Source organism: Panthera onca, chromosome B2, assembly GCF_046562875.1.
Source record: "Panthera onca isolate mPanOnc1 chromosome B2, mPanOnc1 haplotype 2, whole genome shotgun sequence".
Classification (NCBI taxonomy): Eukaryota; Metazoa; Chordata; class Mammalia; order Carnivora; family Felidae; genus Panthera; species Panthera onca.
The window spans coordinates 94,077,608-94,097,258 of record NC_138343.1 but is presented as its reverse complement, the minus strand read 5'-3'; the positions used below and the strand labels follow the sequence as shown (position 1 = coordinate 94,097,258).

Genomic DNA, 19,651 nt, shown 5'->3' with positions numbered 1-19,651 from the left:
ATGGGGAGACAAATAGTTGAGAGAAAAGGTGTATCCTACTTTGCATTTGTTTGACTTCGTTCTTCTTTAAATTTGACATGTGAACATACACTATTTCAACAGTTCATGTATCTGGAAACCAAATGTACCCAAACTTGGATGAAGGCGAGGAAGGACTTAAGAACTGCGCAGAACCGCAATCTGCCATATAGGGGAGTGACAGAATTGAAAGAAGCTGCTCCTGTACAACTCTGGAGGGCAAGAGAGGGCGTGGGGCCACCCAGCAAGTCTCTCCAGGAACTTGGCGGTAAGCCCGGTGTTGGCCAGGCTTCCCGCCCTCACCACTCTACCCCAGCGTCGGCTTGGCCTCGGCGCAGAGCCACGGGCGCGCCCAGCGTGGCTCCGCCTCAGGCGCGCGGGTCGGCCGGCTCGGAACTACCGTTCCCAGAAGGCCGTGCGAATCCGGGAGGGAAGCCGCGGCGGTGGCAGGAAGGGCGCGATCGGCGGCCGCGGCTGCCCCGTCAGCGGTCGGTCCGGCAGTCTCCGGTCCCGGGACGGGGGACGCGGCCCTGAGCGGCCCCTGCAGCCCCGGGCGTCAGCCGGGGCGAGCCGGTGGCTCCTCCCGCCGAACGGGCCGGGGCGGGATGTAGGGCGCTGGGCGCGGAGGCCGCCGGCGCGGCGGGGTGTGCGCGGAGGGCGCGCCGAGGATGGAGAGAGCGATGGAGCAGCTCAACCGCCTGACGCGTTCGCTGCGCCGCGCGCGCACCGTCGAGCTGCCCGACGGTGAGCGGGCAAGGGGGCTCGCGGTGTCGGGGCGGCTGTAGGGGGGCGGAGGGCGGGGCTGGGGCGCGGCTGGGTCGGGTGAAGAAACTGAGCCGAAGCCGAGAAAACGCCCACAGTTACTTTCCTTAGCTGGGAGGGGCCAGGCTGGAACCCGCGGCCGCCCCTCGCCCGCGGCTCCCGCCCTGGCAGATGGGAGTTTGCGGGAGGTCTGGGCTCGGCGGGGCCCTGGTGCTGGAAGAAGCAAGACCGAAGTCTCTCCCGACTGTCGATTTAAGGTTTTAGCAAAGGGGCAGAAATTTCAGTCGGATGGCGGAGACCCGGATCCAGAAAACATTACAGTTGTGGGGCATTTTACAGTCGCTGCTAGTTGGGGGTAGAGAGATGCATCAAAACAGTATTATTTGCTTTAAGTTGCAGAGCGAGAATTAAGTAGCCTTTCTTTTCTTTTCGGAAATGTAGAGCACTGTTGTATTTTGATGGTAAACAGATAAAAGGGTGTCAGATACCACACTTGTACTCTTAAAGTACTGTTTGTGTATGCAGGTATGTATATGTGTATACTTTAAAAATATAGTGGCGTGCCTGCCTGCCCTCATTTATTCATCAGATTTAAGAGTGAGTCGAGGACCTTCCCCAGAGAGGAATAAGGCATGACCCTTGTAGTTCCGGGATTTTAGTTCGTTGTGCCAGGGTTTCAGAATGGGTAAAGCACTAGCAATAAAGGAGGTGAGAAAACTGTTGTTTGCAGCCTCATGAATTCCCACCGTTTAGTGGCAGCAGGAGATGGCAGTGCTGCGTCTAATAGGCTTTCGGTTCTGTATGCCCAGCGAGAGAAGGGTTAGGAGGTTATGGCTGGTAATTTTTTAAAATGGGTTGTATTAGTGTATCTTTCATTTTTCAGAACTTTTTTTGAATTGCTGCCGGAGAGGTGACTTGTAGGTTATGGAAGGGGACCTTGGGAGAGAGTCATCAAACAAATAAATGTGGGACTGAGGACTTTGGGGGTAGTTTTCACGAAAAATTCCCCCCCCCTAGTCTCTATTTAGGATTAAGAATAGGGATGATTTGTGTGACTTTCTGAAAAATGATTTTCTATTTGATATTCTGCTAGTATGAAGTAGTTGGCTGAAAATAATGAATGATGTCAGTAACTAGACTTCTAGCTTGAACTTCTACATTCTGTGTTTTCTTTCCAGCTTCTACTTTGAGTCCATTTCTTAGGTGCTGTCCTCACTCATTTTCCACAAATTATTGGCGTAGGCTGATGAAGAACACAGCACGTACAGTTGAATTAACCAGGCACTTGTGTTGCTTAGTTTAAATTCCACCATATTTTACACAAATATGATTTAGAAGACTTTGATAATGTATCCTGCTCCGAAAAGTAATGTATTTTCATTGTAGAAAATTTCAAGAAGAATAATTTAAAAAATCTGTTATTCTACCATTTAGTAATAAAGTGTTAGTATTTTATTTCCTTTTCTTAGTGTTTTTTTCTCTTTATCAAATCAAATTAAGAACCTACTGCATATAGTCTTTTGCTTTTAGGAAATATCACATTTTTTATGTCTTTAAATATGCCTAATGACTTTGCAGCATGTCATAGGATACATGTAACAAATATTGACTCTCATTTTTGTTTTGATAATAGATTTTATGAGGAGCAACTTTGTAGTTTTAAAGTCTTAGCCTTCCTCTAAATATTTCCTTAGGATTAATAAGTGGGAGAAAAATTATAGACCTAATTACATCGACATTTTTAAAGCTCTGAGTTTTCACCCTCCCATAGAAAGTTTCACCAATGGTCTAGAGTCCTTGGAAACTAGAGTAGTAAGTAAAACTAAAACATTCTCTCATGTTGCTAGGCAAAAGTGGCATCTTGCTTACATTTGTTTCTGTTTCATTGTAATAATTTGTTCATCTTGTTCCTTTAGTTTGTCTTTGTCCCTAAGTTCTGATGTATCTTTCTGAATTTTCTGAGCTTGGCTCTTTCAAGTATGTAATATATGTGTGCGTGCACGCGCGCGCGCGCGCGCGTGTGTGTGTGTGTGTGTGTGTGTGTGTGTGTGTGCGTGTATGTATTGCATTCTGGTTACAAAAATCCAGCTTGTTGTGCTTGCATTTTAAAAGCTGCAGAATGGGGGCGCCTGGGTGGCGCAGTCGGTTAAGCGTCCGACTTCAGCCAGGTCACGATCTCGCGGTCCGTGAGTTCGAGCCCCGCGTCAGGCTCTGGGCTGATGGCTCGGAGCCTGGAGCCTGTTTCCGATTCTGTCTCCCTCTCTCTCTGCCCCTCCCCCGTTCATGCTCTGTCTCTCTCTGTCCCAAAAATAAATAAAAAACGTTGAAAAAAAAATAAAAATAAAAAAATAAAAGCTGCAGAATTAAGTCCTGAGATCTCTCTAAATTTAGAAAATAATCAGATACTGTACTAATTTTGCCATGTTAGAATTCAGTGATTAATAAACGTCTAATTGGAACACAATATTAAGGTTGGAAAGTTTTTAATCTCCTTTTACTCTAAAATTAACTTTGTTGCATAGGATTAAACTGCATATTTGATTTACTGAAACTGGATTCTGGTAGAACACATTTATGTTTCCTTGGGATGATGAAAACCTGAGTATCACCACTAAGTAATACCACTAAGTAATGGAGTGCAGGTTGTTCAGTCATCCTGGGCAGGGCTAACATTGGAATATTCTTGTGAGAGAGGAAGTGTAGAGAAAGAAATTACTTTAGGGATGTGGATTCTCAGTGGACGTTAAAAAATTGGTTTATATTGTTTGTTTATGTGGAAAAAATAGTCCTAAACTACTGAATTTACAGTGAATTTGTTTAGTAAAATAATAGAACTTGAACCCATATTAGCATATATTTGAATGATGATTAGGGTGATTATCAGTTTTTATTTTTTATTTTTTAAAATATTTTTTAATGTTTATTTTTGAGAGAGAGAGAGACAGAATGTGAGCAGGGAGGGGCAGAGAGAGGGGGAGACACAGACTCTGAAGCAGGCTCCAGGCTCCGAGCTGTCAGCACAGAGCCTGACATGGGGCTGGAACCCACGAACCATGAGACCATGCCCTGAGCTGAAGTCTGGCTCTTTTTAGTATCTGTGCTGCTGAAGAGAGCACTGAAGTCTGGCTGTTAACCAACTGAGCCACCCAGGCGCCCTGTGATTATCACTTTTTAAAAAATCACTCCCATTTGATGGTTTTATAGAGAAATTGTAAATAATATAATGAACCTGAGCTCCCTGTTCTTAAAGGATTTCCTTTTAGTTGTAGAGTTCTGGAGCTTTATCAATTGATCAAAATGGTCACCATATCTGATAAACTGAGATTAAATTCTTCTTATCACTCTGAAAACTTTATATGCCTAATTCTTAACGTGTCTTCATGAGGGTGGAGAAGGAAGCATGTGACAACAAATTTTGTTCTTTCCTTTTTTTTTTGTAATGTTTACTTATTTATTTTTGAGAGAGTGAGTGAGCTGTGGAGAGAGAGGGAGTGAGAATCCCGAGCAGGCTCAACCCCATGACCTTGACATCAGGACCTGAGCCCATATCAAGAGTCAGATGCTCAACTGATTGAGCCATCCGGGCGCCCCTGTTCTCTTCTTTCATAGTATACTATTTCCTGGATAGTCTCCTTCTAGCATCATAGTTGTGGTTATATTTATTTCCTCATACTTTTAGTGTATGTGGACTGAATTTTTATAAGGTTATATGTGACTTAAAAAGTAAGATCTACATCTGAATTTTACCTAAATAAATACCCTTTAAATAAAACCCATGTGAACCTTATGATGCTCATTCATGGTCACTTAAAATTATGTACTAACTTGACTTAAAAATTTAAATTCAAAATAAGGGTATTTCCTTTTTGTGACTTTCTTTATTATGGAGGGACTTAATGAAATTGTCATGGTTTGGAAGTTCAGATGTTTATTAGGGCGTGTATCATATGAGAGAGAAAGAATGTTGCCATGTCAAGGGAGGCTTAGTGCCCTGTTTTTCAGCTCCAGGTGGTGACTCACTGATAGTTAATGAGAATAATTTATTGCAGTCAGCATTAACAAAAAAATTGAAATAGAAGAGAATAAATTAGAGTGTATTGTGCGTAAAAGAATAAGTATGTAGGCCTTTTGTTTACTGTATGTAGTATACTGGGTGCACTGTAAGGTTTTTACTGTAAGGGCTGTGGACTCAGCCAGCTTTGAGTTTGAACTGAGCCCCTTACTGACACCATCACCCAGCTTGTTACTTAATGTAGTGCTCAGTTTTCTCATTTGCAAAATGGGGGTAATAATAGAACTTCCTTCATAAGATGGTTGTGAGGTTAAAAGAGATGATGTATATAAAGTGTTTAGAACAGTGCCTTTAAGATTATGTTTTAGGGGCTCCTCCTGGGTGGCTCAGTTGGTTGAGTTTCGACTTTGACTCAGGTCCTGATCTCAGGGTTTGTGAGGTCGAGCCCTGTGTTGGGCTCTGTGCTGACAGCTGGGATCCTGGAGCCTGCTTTGGATTCTGTGTCTCCCTCTCTGTTCCTCCCCCGCTTGCACTCTGTCTCTCTCAAAAATAATAAACATTAAGGGGTGCCTGGGTGGCTTAGTCAGTTATTTGACTTTGGCTCAGGGCATGATCTTACAGTCTGTGACTTAGAGTTCTGCGTTGGGCTCTGTGCTGATCAGCCTGGAGCCTGGTTCAGACTCTGTGTCTCCCTCTCTTTCTGCCCTTCCCCAACTTGCTCGCTCGCTCTCTCTCAAAAATGAGTAAACAATTAAAAAATATTAAACAAAAATTTAAAAACCCAAAAGATTATGGTTTAAAACATGTGGGCTGTTACGATTAGGATTTTTTGTTATTATTATTTTTTTGTAGTGAAAATGTTGCATCTGCATGCTGAATTTGTGAATAGTCCTGACGAGAACTAAATTGCTTTTCATGGATATACTTACAAATAGTGAAATAATGAGCAAAGATGTGAAGAAACGGTGATAACTTTTTTCCTTCTCAGTTATATATTTCTTCAGTATATATTTCTAAATATGTAAACTGCTTTTTTCAAACATAATCACAATATTATTGTTAGAGCCAACACAGTTGACAATTTCTGTTATCATCAAATACCCAGTCCATATTGAGTTTTCTTCTCTCAGAAACATTCTCTTATAGTTGGTTTGTTTGGATCAGTATCCAAAGCCCACATATTACATTTGGCTGATCATCTCTTAAGACTCTTTTAATGATAACAGTCCCCCCCCCCCCTTTTTTTTACACCTTCTTATTTCTAAGTAATTTTAGACTTAGAGAAAAAATGCATAAATAGTACAGAATTTCCATGCACCCTTCAGTCAGTGTCCCATAATGTTCATATCTTGTACAGCCATAGTACTGTTGTCAAAACTAAGGAATTAACATTGGTGTAATGCTGTTAACTATGTTACAGACTTTATTAGAATTTGACAAGCGTTCTCAACAATGTCCTTTTTCTTTTTTTCAACGTGTTTTTTTTTTTTTTTTTTTTAAATTTATTTTTGGGATAGAGAGAGACAGAGCATGAACGGGGGAGGGTCAGAGAGAGAGGGAGACACAGAATCGGAAACAGGCTTCAGGCTCCGAGCCATCAGCCCAGAGCCTGACGCGGGGCTCGAACCAGAGCCTGACGCGGGGCTCGAACTCACGGACCGCGAGATTGTGACCTGGCCGAAGTCGGACGCTCAACCGACTGTGCCACCCAGGCGCCCCAGTCCTTTTTCTATTTTAGCATACAGTTGGTGATACCATATTGTATTTAGTTGTCCATGTTTCCTTAGCTTTTCCAAACTGTAATAGTTCTTCAAGCTTCTCTTGAATTTAATGGCCTTGAGACATTTTTTAATGCTTATTTATTTATTTTGAGAGAGGGAGAGAGAGACAGAGTGCGTGCATACATGCACATCCATGTGTGTGATGGAGGGACAGGGAGAGAGGGAGAGACAGAATCCCAAGAAGGCTCAGTGCTGTAAGCGCAGAGCCCAACAAGGGGCTAGATCCCATGAACTGTGAGATCATGACCTGAGCCAAAATCAAGAATCAGACGTTTAACTTCCTGAGCCACCCAGGCACCCTGGGCCTTGAGACTTTTTAAGAAGACTGCTTGGATGTTATGTGGAATTCCCCTTAATATGGGTTTGTCTGATTTTTTTTCATGATGTGCTTTTTATAAAAAAACGTGGATTATATATCAGAGGCTACATGATACTACATGATATTGATATGTGTTCTATCTGGTGATGTTACCCTTTATCAGTTGATCAAGGTGATTATCAGCTGGGTTCTCCACTGTAAATTTACTATTTTCCTTTGTAATTAGTCAATATTTTGGGAAGATACTTTGATACTCTGCAAATACCCTTTTCTTCCTGAAACTTAACTCATTAATTTAGTATCAGCATTAATGTTTTAAGGGCTAAATGGTCATTGTCAGAGTTACTTCTCTGTAAATAACTCATAAAAAAACATAAATGCATTGAATTGAGAAACGACCACTAGTGATACGTAAAAATAAATCCAAACACAGCTGAAATTTATGTAAGTATAATCTATCATAGATATTGTTGACATTTAACCTTTTCTTTTGGATCACACTTCTGTGAACTTACTCTATACAAGATATAAATGAAAATGTGAATAGTGTAAAGTAATAGGGAAAATTAAGACTTAAATTTCATAAAATAGGGGCGTCTGGGTGGCTCAGTCGGTTGGGCGTCTGACTTCGGCTCAGGTCATGATCTTACTGTCTGTGAGTTTGAGCCCCGTGTTGGGCTCTGTGCTGACAGCTCAGAGCCTGGAGCCTGCTTCAGATTCTGTGTCTCCCTCTCTCTCTGCCCCTCCCCTGCTCAAGGTCTGTCTCTGTCTCAAAAATAAATAAACATTAAAAAAATTTTTTTTAATAAAAAAAATTCAATTTCGTAAAATATAGTTTCATAAAAGCTTCTAAAATAATTTCTTTTGTTTTAATGTTGGCAAGAAGCAAGTACTATGTATATTTAATGTTTTAAAATTATTTTAGCATATATATCTATAATGCCCATATATACTTAAAATTTCCCCAAACTACATGTAAGTTTGATAAAACATGAAGTTGATAAACACATCTTTGGAAGTAAAAGAAATTTCTTTTGTAAAGCTACAGAAACTAATATGTATCTCATTTTCCCCATCACATCCAGAAGCTAATAAGCACTTTGGTGATGATTTAAAGGGACTGAACATTATGATAAAAAGTTCTGCATTGCTGTAAGTTTTGCAATACCTCTGGTATTGTGCACTTTTTAAAATTTAAGTTTATTTATTTATTTTGAAAGAAAGTGAGAGAGCCAGGGAGGAGCAGAGAGAGAGGGAGAGAGAATCCCAGGCAGTCTCCGTGATGTCAGCACAGAGCCCACCTCTGGGCTGGAACTCATGAACTGTGAGATCACTACCTGAGCTGAAACCAGGAGTCAGATGCTCAACTTCAACCAACTGAGCCACCCAGGCACCCCTCTGTACTATCTTTAACCTTCTTCCACCTCTTGTTACTTTTTATATGGAATTAGAAAAACTCTAAAGTAGTCTTAAGTATCTTTGGAAGAAAATAGATAAATTAATTCTGTTTTTTGTTTTGTTTTTGTTTCTTACTCAGATAATGAAACTGCTGTTTATACATTAATGCCAATGGTTATGGCTGATCAACACAGGTGAGTGACTATTTAAATTTTTTTTTTTAACATTTATTTATTTTTAAGAGAGAGAGAGAGAGAGAGCACAAGCAGGGGAGGGGCAGAGAGAGAGGGAGACACAGAATCCAAAGCAGGCTCCAGACTCTGAGCTATCAGCACAGAGCCTGATGTGGGGCTCGAACTCAAGAACCACGAGATCATGACCTGAGCTGAAGTCGGACGCTCAACTGACTGAGCCACCCAGGCACTCCATGCCTATTTCAAATGTATACTTTTTGTTTAAATGAGTAAGGGAAGTATATAAATTTACCTAAATGTTGTGTACACTTACATGCACACACACAAACATACACACACAGTTTGGACATAGATGTTGTCCTGGGGCATGTTGTTTAACCTCTGTTATAATTTACTGTCTGTGAAATAAAAACCAAAATTTTCCAAGATCCGTATCACCTGTAAAATTCTATGGTAAGAGATTTTCTGAATGAATTGTCAGCTATTAAGTCAGGTATTTGGTTGGTCACTGACAGAAAAACACTGTGATGGGTTCAGTTAGAAGTCACTACTGATCTTTATAGCAAAAGGTTAGGGCTGATGGGCAACTTACTTCCCTAATGTTCTACTTTGATGTTCTTTTTATTTGGTGCATATGAGACACAGTTATCTGACTAGATGTTGAGATGTTTACACTTGTAGCAGACATTTCTGCTGTGGTTAGCCATTGGATAGTTTGGTGTAATAAGAAAGTGACAAGGGAACTATTTTGCAGTAGTTTACAATGTAAATATTTTTTTGCTTTAAACTTCCTGTCTTATGCAACTAAAACATTTTAATCTGATTTTTCTTATTTGGCTATGATTAATACAGATAAGCCATACTTTTTGCAAGGGGATTAGCCAGCCCAAGAGTCTTTCTTAAGAATCTAGGGAGAACTGAAGCCAACTTAGGTTTCTTCAGAGCAGATGATATAGATCAGCAGATGAAGAAACCTTCAACACCAGTTTATAGGTCAGTGCAGTTGGTTTTTGGATGAAATGTTGCTGGCTACCATGCTATGCTTAGAGAATAGTGCTTTGTTTCTTGGTTGTTGTGGGACAGAACTTTTTGGATAATTGTTAAGAGTAACTGAAGAGCTATTAACTTGAGTTACTATGTTTTTAAAAGCACGTTTTTTAACATATTGACTCTTACTAATTTTCTTTTGGTGTAGGTCTGTTTCTGAGCTACTATCAAATTCGAGGTTTGATGTCAATTATGCATTTGGACGTGTGAAAAGAAGCTTGCTTCACATTGCAGCAAAGTAAGAAAAAGATATTGTGGATTAAAGTCTGATCTAGAGTAATGATCAGTAAGCTTTGGATCATTGTTATTCTACAGTAGTTTTGGGGAAAGATGAGAATAGACTGCTGAATGGTTCTTTATTCTGTTTAGAGCATAGTATGCTATGTTTGTATTCTTTCTCTAGATAACCTTGAGATCAGACTCAAGTCTCACATCTACTGTCTTAGCTTGTTTTAGATCAGATCAGTAGGTTGCCTTTCCTGGATGTATTTAAGAGGGTACATACACTTATTTATAGCAGCACTATCAACAATAGCCAAACTATGAAGAGAGCCCAAATGTCCATCGACTCTTGAATGGATGAAGAAGGTGTGTTATATATATACAATGGAATATTGTATATCAAAATATACATCAAAAATAATGAAATCTTGCCATTTGCAGCAACGTGGCTGGAGCTAGAGTGTATTATGCTAAGCCAGATAAGTCAGTCAGAGACAGACAAGTACCACATGATTTCACTCATAAGTGGAATTTAAGAAACAAAACAGATGAACATATGGAAGGGGAAAAAAGAGAGAGAGGGAAACAGATCATAAGAGTCTTAATGATGGAGAACAAACTGTGGGACATGGAGATCAGTGGGAGAAGAGCTAGATGGGTGATGGGTATTAAGGAGGACACTTCTGTTATGATGAGCACTGGGTGTTATATGTAAGTGATGAATCAATGAGTTCTATTCCTGAAACCATATTGCACTGTTAACTAGAATTTAAATAAAAATTTGAAAAGGAAAAAAAAAGGTTATATTCACTGTAATCTTTTTCTTATCCTACCAGTATGAAATTTTATATGTTAAACTGCTCACAGAGCCATTGGCTTTATATTTTTTACTTAGGTGTGAGAATGATTTTTATCCACAGTCTTCAAGTATGTAATCAATCACTCAATTAGTTGACATCTAACTTCCTTTCAAGAGTTAGGTAAATGTGTTAAAATTAATTTTTCATTATAAATTTGGCTTCTGGAAGTACTATGTGGTTTTTTTGTGTGTATTAATACTTTATTTTGATTTATTTGAATATCTTCGTAGCTTTCATAGTAGAATATACCATCTTGAAAGTAGAGGATATTTACTATTTGTGACGGAAGTTAAATCAAATTTTAAGTTAATGGACCTCAAAAATAATGTGTTTACTAGAGCTTTTTGTTTTTTAATTAAGTTGTGTCAACTGTGGCTATTCATTGAATGTATCTGAACTGTTTTTAATACTGTTTTAGTTGTGGATCGGTGGAATGCTTGGTTCTGCTCTTAAAGAAAGGAGCGAATCCTAACTATCAAGATATTTCAGGCTGTACGCCCCTTCATTTGGCAGCTCGAAATGGGTAAATATTTTGTTTCCTTGAGGAGCTTAAGTTGCATTATCAGTTATGTCTAACAGTATTCAAGGCACTCTTGATGATTTTGTTTTTTGACCATTATTTGCCTTGGAAAGTGGGTTGTGGGTCTTATATTCAATTTTTAAAGAACTATCGTATTTAATAATTCATTACATTGTTTACTAATATTTTTTCTTGAAAATATTCTTGTTGAGGTTCATTTTTACTTGTATTATGATGACATTTTATTTTCTGAAAAGCAGAGTTGTCACCTCTTTGTTTTGGTATCCCTTTTCCTGATAATTTTTTCCCGTGTCTAATTTCATACCTTATTTTCCAAATTACTTGTTTAGTTAGTTTTATTAATGAAATTAAAGATAGAGTAAATATATTGTACCTAGCTTATTTATAATTTTTTGAGAATGGGCTGTCCTATAGTCAGCTTTCTAAGTGAGGCTAGCTAACTCATTTCAGTGCCAAAAGTTGTGTTTTCTTTTAATTATGACAAAAAGCTTTCTGAATAAATAATGTGTTTACTAGTCTTCCTTTTGAATTTTTTATTAAATAAATTTATTCCCATTATAAAACTAGTATTTCCAAAATGTAAATATATTTTTGCCTTTTTTGGATAACTTTGGTCATCATTATGAACATCTTTATGTTATTATGTGCTATTTTAAACCTTACTATACTTTTTATGGTTTTAATTTTCCTTTTTTTGTTGTTGCAAATTTCAGATGTCACATCTTTGTGTCTGCCTCTACCACTGTTTTTTACTTCTTAAAATTCTCTTGGACTGCAAAACCATATCAAATGGCTGAAATTATGTTTAAAATGAAAAAAAGTAGTTTTGACTCAGGACTTGAGGAATTTACATTTATAAACATGTTTCAAACGCTATAAAGTTTATTCCCATGTGTCTCTTTGATTACTCTTGAAAATATTTTTGTTTCCTCTTTTGATCTGGGATTCTAGGTAGTTGAGGTAGCTGCCTAACTGAGATAGATATGGGCTAAAATTGTACACTGCATCATTCTGAGACTAAATTTTTGCATATAAAGGATTAAAGTGGAACCAAAAATACAAAAATCATAGTGACGTCTAGGTTGGACCAGGGGAAGGCATGGTCCTTTGACACTGACTGTTCTGTTCCAGTTCCTGATTTAGCATGTGAACTAGTTGTCCACTGTTCTGGTAGGTAACAGTGTGCTGATCAAAGAGCTGTTTTTATAATAATTAGCCACATTAGATATGTTTGTAGGGTGTCACACTCAAGGTCATAGATCTTGTTGAATTCATTCCTTGCTGAATTGATGTCAGATCTGGATACATTATCCCAGGTGTTGGTGGGATAGTAACAAAGCTCTTTAAAAAAATTACACATTAAGGGGTACCTACGTGGCTCAGTCGGTTAAATGTCCATTGACTCTTGATTTCGATTCAGGTCATGATATTGCAGTTTGTGAGATCAAATCCTGCCTAGGACTCTATTCTGACAGAGCAGAGCCTGTTTGGGATTCTCTCTCTTTTTCCCTCTTTGCCCCTCCCCTGCTCTCTTTCTCTCTCTCTCTCTCTCTCTCAAAAAAAAAAAAAAAAAAAAAAAAAAATTACAAATAAAAAATATCTCAGTACTCTATCTCAACAACTGTAAGTGAGAGGACACATCATTACACACTGGAGATAAAATGTCTACTGCCATTGTAGTCAGAGACCTAAGTCATTTAGGAGACCGTTACTTTTTTTTTCCCCTAGCTTTGTTGAGGTATAACTAACAAAATTGTAAGATATTTAAAGTGTACGTCATGATGATTTGGTAGATCTATGCATTGTGAAAGGATTCCTTTCATTTAGTTAGTTAACACATCCATCATTAACACCTCACGTATTTATCTTTTTTGCTGGGGGGATGTGTGGAAACATTTAAGTTGGAGAGCTTTAAGTTTAAAAGACGAAGAAATACAACAGAAATTACTTGATTCACGTGGCAAATCCGTGAGGAGAGAAGGAATAAGAAGAGTTTGTAACCCTAACATAACATCTGATTTGGATGCCTTTCTATTTCTGTGAAGATTAATTTTGATACTTAATACTTAACTACTTTCTTTTTTATTACTGGGTACCTTGTACATTTTAGACTTGCTCCGTAAATGTTTGCTGAGTGACTTGAATGCATGTTACTTCCTGTAGCTGCTGCTGTTTTCAAAAATAACTTTTTATTACAATTTCTTCAAGTTCAGATTTGTCTAGACTGAAGCAGAAGTCTTTGCCTTTTGCTCATACATCTGTTTTTGGGGTTTCGTTTTTTGTTTTGTTCCCTCAGTTATCGTCAGATGAGTAGTATAATTCTCTTGGCCTGCTTTAGCAGTCCTCTCTGTAACCAGTGGTGCTGGGTACATTAGTACTGAATTGCCCTCCTTTCTAGTAGAAGACCCATTAAGCTACCACAGACCACTTGGATGATTGGTCTTTGTGTCATTTGGGTTACCATAAGCTTCCTATAATTATTGCAATATTGGGGCTGGAAAATAGTTGCTTCCTGTACAGGAGGATCCAGGGTTGCTCATGATTATATGAGATTATTAAAAGAGAAGACTTCAAAATTGTTGGGAATTCTTAGGTTGCATGTTGCTCAGATTTGAAATACGATTTTTTTTCTTTATTCTTTTGGGCTAGGTTGTGAGCTCATAAAGGGCAGAGCCTGTGTGTTAATTAATATTTTAGCTCTAATTCTTGGCAAAATTGGTGCTCATTTAGTGGGTTGTTTTGACTTACTGAGATTCTGGAAAGTAGCAATAATGATTGTTAAGTGAGAAAATGTAATTTCTCTCATATTACTCTTTTGCAATTCATTTTTGAGGGGGAGCATTATGGATTGCTGTTTTTCTTCATCAACCCCCCCCCCCCCTCCCCCAACACCTCCTTGGGACTGTTTCCCTGGCTCATTCCCATGGAAGTGTTTATTTTGTCAATAGGCCAGTGGTCCAAGACAGCTTGAAGATGTTTTAGAAATCCAGCAATATGGGTATAGACAGTCAGACACGCAGACACACACACACACACATTTTAAACAATGTATTCATAAAAACATTTTTTTAATGTTTATTTATTTTTGAGAGAGAGACACAGAGTGTGAGCGGGGGAGGGACAGAGAGAGAGAGGGAGATACAGAATCCAAAACAGGCTCCAGGCTCTAAGCTCTCAGCACAGAGCCCGATGCGGGGATTGAACTTGGGAACCATGAGATCATGACCTGAGCCAAAGTCGGACGCTTCACTGACTGAGCCACCCAGGCGCACCAACAATGTATTCATTTTAATAAGACTATCTGGTCTGTTGTCTTAGGATTATGGAGGATTTATTTCCTAAGAGTTTCATAACAATGTGTTAGGTAAAGGAACTTTGTAAATGTTTGAACTTATAAGTTTACTCAGAACTTTCTTTTCTTTGATTATAATGCTGATTTTAAATGACATTTAACTTCATTTCAGATACAGAAACCAAAGCAAGAAAAGTAATTTGTTCTCTGTTAAAAAATATTTATTCAGTTAATAAAAAGCTTAGCTGTTAACTTATAAATAAGATTGAATAATTAATTAATCAAGTTTTATTGAGGTTCATTGAGAGCACCTAGCTGTGCTTTTTATTGAGTTTATTTAAGAAATATACAGTCTAAGTCATGAAGAAATTTATGATCTAATTGAGTAAATAATAACATATACACATACATACTCTATATATTATATACTTTGTATATATCATGCACAGCATTATATATGTAGTATACTCATGTTAATACTATGCATATATTATATTACATATGACGTATAGTACATAATATGCTATTATGTGTACACTGTTACATATTTTTTATATGTATAATTGTTCATTTAACCAGATCATAAACTTCTTCATTCTATGGATTATATCTTATTTCCTTAATTTAGTGCTGAGCATTGTCAAGCATATATATATATGTGTGTGTGTGTGTGTGTGTGTGTGTGTGTGTACGTGTGGGTATAAAATGTGTATTATAAATATATTGTGTGTGCATCACTTTTGGTTTCTAAAGCATGAATTTTCATTCTTTAGTGAAGTGGAAATGGAGATTGAATAGTCACTGGGAATGGATCAGGCTAAGAGTAAACATTGTGAGCAAAATGAAATCGATAGGCAGTTCGTAAGAGGACAGAAGACTTAAACAGATATTTCTACATAGAAGATCTACAAATGGCTAATAAGAACATTAAAAGATGCTCAATATCACTAATTATTAGGGAAATGCAAATCAGAACTACAGTGAGATGCCAACTCAAACTCATTAGTATGGCTATCAAAAAAAAAAAAAAGCAGAAAATAACAAGTGTGAACAAGGATGTGGAGAAAAGGAACCCTTATGCATTGTTGGTTGGATTGTAAAATGGTACAAATGTAGGGGCATCTGTGTGGCTCAGTCAGTTAAGCGTCTGACTCTTGGTATCAGCTCAGGTCATGATCTCATGGTTCATGAGTTTAAGCCCTGCATCAGGCTCTGCACTGACAGTGCAGAACCTGCTTGGGATTCTTTTTTCTCCCTCTCTCTCTGCTCCTCCCTGCTTGCTCTTTGTCTCTTAAAATAAATAAGTAAACTTCAAAAAAATGAAAAAAAAAAAGAAAAAAAAAAAAAGAACTTTGGAGCACCTGGGTGGCTCAGTTGAGCATCCGACTCTTGGTTTTGGCTCAGGTCATGATCTCATGGTTTGTGAGATTGAGCCCCATGTGGGGCTCTGTGCTGACAGTGCAGAGCCTCCTTGGGATTCTCTCTGTGCTGTCTCTCTGCCCCTTCTCTCTCTTTCTCTCTCTCAAAATAAATAAACATTAAAAAAAAATGGTATAGATGGCCTGAAAACAATTTGGCGGGTGGTCAAAAAAAAAAAAAAAAAAAATAGAATTACCATGTGATCCAAAAATCCCACTTCTCAGTATATATCCAATAAAATTCAAAGGAGGGTCTTGAAGAAGTATTTGTACACCCATGTTCATAGCAGCATTAGCTAAAATGAAAGCAATTGAAGTATCCATTGATGGATGAATAGATGAGCAAAATGTGGCAGATATGTACAATGGAATATCATTCAGCCTTAAGGAAGGAAATTCTGACTTATGCTACAACATGGATGAACCTTCAGGGCATTATGCTAAGTGAAATAAGCCAATCACAAAAGGACAAACACTGTCTGATTCCAGTTTTATGAGGTACTTAGATAAATTGTAGAGACATAAAGTAGAATAGTGGTTGCCAGAGGCTAGGGGGAGAGGAAATGGAAAGTTACTGTTTAATGGGTATAGAGCTTCAGTTTTGCAAGATGAAAAAAGTTCTGTGCTTGAATGGTGGTGATGGTTGCACAGTAATATGAATGTACTTCATACCCTTGAACTGTAACTTAAAAATGGTTAAGATGACAAATTTTAGGTTCTGTGTATTTTTCCACAGTAAAAATAACAAAAAAAAAGAAATGAAATAGGTAGGGGGATGCATAGATATGCACTTCATTAATTTTATAGTTACATTCTTATAACTCATCTAAGTATTAACTTTTAAATATCTTATAATCAGGAATGTAGGATACTAGAACATTGACTTCCATTGTCTTATATTTATTTAATTTTTTTAAAACTTTATTTTTGAGAGAGAGAGAGTGAGAGAGAGAGAGTGGGGGAGGGGCAGAGAGAGTGGGAGACACAGAGTCTGAAGCAGGCTCCAGGGTCTGAGCCATCAGCATAGAGCCGGACGTGGGGCTCGAACTCATGAACTGCAAGATCATGACCTGAGCCAAAGTCCCAACGCTCAACTGACTGAGGCACCCAGGCGCCCCGTCTTATGTTTCTTTAAAAAAATTTTTTTTAATGTTTATTTTTGAGAGAGAGCAAGACAGGGAGAGACAGAGCATGAGTGAGGGAGGGGCAGAGAGAGAAGGAGACACAGAATCTGAAACAGGCTCCAGGCTCTGAGCTGTCAGCACAGAGCCTGATGCAGGGCTCGAACTTGGGAATGGTGAGATCATGACCTAGGCTGAAGTCAGGCGCTTAATCAGCTGAGGCACCCAGGTGCCCCACCCCCCATTGTCTTATATTTCTGAGGAAGGTTACTATTCCAAATGTTCAGTCAACAGTAGAAATTTCTTAGCATTAAAAAAAAATATATTGATTTACTTTAACATTTATTTATTATTGAGAGATAGACACAGAGCATGACTAGAGGATGGGTAGAGAGAGGGGGAGACACAGAATCTGAAGTAGGCTCCAGGCTCTGAGCTGTCAGCACAGAGCCTGACGCGGGCTCGAACTTAGAAACTGCGAGATCATGACCTGAGCCGAAGTTGGTCGCTTAACCAACTGAGCCACCCAGGTGTCCCGTTTTCCTTAGCATTTTGAATGATAAATTTGTCTTAATGACACGAAAACCTCATTGTACCTTTTCTTTATCCTATTATCTTGAATTATAGAAACAATTTTCCATTTTATTTCATATGTTATAGTGTTTATTTAAAAAGATACAGATTAATATTTGCCACCAACTAATGTTGAGTGTAGTCAGTATTTCAATAAAATAATAGTCATTTGCTTATTTTTCTTGTACCAGTTATCTGTGTCTTTTTTTCTTTTCAGGCAGAAGAAATGCATGAGTAAATTATTAGAATACAGTGCTGATGTCAACATTTGTAATAATGAAGGCCTTACAGCAGTAAGTGCTAAGAATTTTATCTGAGAATTTTAAAATACTTTTAGAAAATGATATTGAAGGTGATAGTAATGCAAAGTGCAGTACAAGTGTTTCTGCAAGTTACTTCTTGGTGTTCATGAAGAAGATACAGAATGATTTGAGACCTGATTCTCTGCTGTATTAAGAGAAGTTAAGTTTCACTTTGTTTCTCCTATCTCCTTTTTGTTTGTGACCTTTCACTTATTTTGAAGGCTTATTCTTCTAGCTTTTGTCACCGACCTACAGGACACTTCTTAGGGGCATCTCTGCTCCTTCTTCATAGGAGAGCTGTTTTATTAGGTCCTTTAAAATATTTTAATATGTACATGGTAGGAAAATTGGATGGCTAGGCAGAAAAGAAAAAAAAAAAGACAATGAATGGAATGATCACTCACTGTATCCTGTGCACTCAGAGATAATCACTGTTAATATTTTGGCCTATATCCTTTTAGACTTGTTTATATCTTACCTATGCTAGAATTTTTATCCATTTTGCTATGTCACATAAGTTAATATGTTTTTGATCCATATAGATGTTATAGGGAGGTGGTGTGGGATATTACTGAAAAGATTGTTGAAATCCAAAAATTTTTAAAAATTTATTTATTTTTATTTTTATTTTAGTGTAGTTAATATGCAGTGTTTTATTAGTTGAAGGTATATAATGTAGTGATTCAGTAGTTCTGTACATGAAATAAAAAATTTTAATCATTTTCATTAATGGAACATTATTCATTTTAGAAGTTGAGATAAAATAGAATTATGTGATTATTGAAAAATTGTTTTGAACTTGTGACAGATGTTAAATTTTATATATCAAATTTTACCTTCCTATATATGAGGTGATGGTATTAATTAAGTTGATGGTCAGAATCCTTTGTATTCAGTTTTTATTTTTAATTTCAATACAGTCAACATACAGCATTATATTAATAATATAATATATTATTATATTATATATATGCACATATATATGCACATATATTATTATGTATTATATATGCACGTATATTATTATGTATTATATATGCACATATATATAATGCACATATATTATGCACATATATATGCACATATATTATATATATGCACACATATATGCATATATATATATTATATATATATGCACAGTATAGTGATTCAACAATTTTATATGTTACTCAGTGCTTACCATGATAAGTGTGTGTTTTAATCCCCACCCCCTATTTCATCCATTGCTCCCTCCACCTCCCCTCTGGTAACCATCAATTTATTCTCTATAGTTAAGAGTCTGTTTCTTGGTTTGAAAAAAAAAAAAAATTTTTTTTTAATGATTTTGGTAGTGTTTTGTAGATTCTAAATCTTTTAATTTGTGGATAAAGAAGAATATTGAGTATTTACATACCATGCCAGTTTTTAAGACCTTTCTGATTAAAAATATTTTTGAAGGTAGGGGGTACTGGGGCATAACAAACAGCTTGCCTAAGATTTACTTTATTCTGTGAATGACTTACTAAAGGTAAAGAATAAGCTCAATCATGATTATTATGTGGAACCCACAATTCCTGTGATAATTCAGATTTTGTTATATATTAACAACATAATGCCGTCTATAAAGAAAAACTGTAGTCTGAATATCTACAAGATGCTTAGTGATACGGTAGCTACCATTTGGGTATTATAAAACTATGGCAATGACGTAGACCTGTCCTTAGGACACTATCTAATATAGGCAAGTTAAGATGTTCAGTGTTAACATAATTTGTTTAATCACATAAATTTTTATCTGCTAATTTCCCACTC

At 37.5% G+C, this 19,651-nt stretch overlaps 1 protein-coding gene across 5 annotated transcripts in view; it reads left to right on the top strand.

Moving 5' to 3' along the window:
• The first annotated feature begins 447 nt into the window (after positions 1-447).
• HACE1 (HECT domain and ankyrin repeat containing E3 ubiquitin protein ligase 1) overlaps positions 448-19,651 on the top strand; it is a 122,175-nt gene continuing 102,971 nt past the window's right edge. For 4 of the 5 annotated variants that reach the window (XM_060616278.3, XM_060616275.3, XM_060616274.3 and 1 more), the window contains exons 1-5: positions 448-762; positions 8,430-8,484; positions 9,680-9,769; positions 11,032-11,136; positions 17,776-17,851. In XM_060616278.3, the coding sequence (XP_060472261.1) occupies positions 687-762; positions 8,430-8,484; positions 9,680-9,769; positions 11,032-11,136; positions 17,776-17,851 (402 nt within the window). In that variant the 5' untranslated portion in view covers positions 448-686. Of the gene's footprint in view, positions 763-926; positions 1,306-8,429; positions 8,485-9,679; positions 9,770-11,031; positions 11,137-17,775; positions 17,852-19,651 lie in introns of those variants that run through there. The other variant, XM_060616276.3, reaches the window with a different exon arrangement.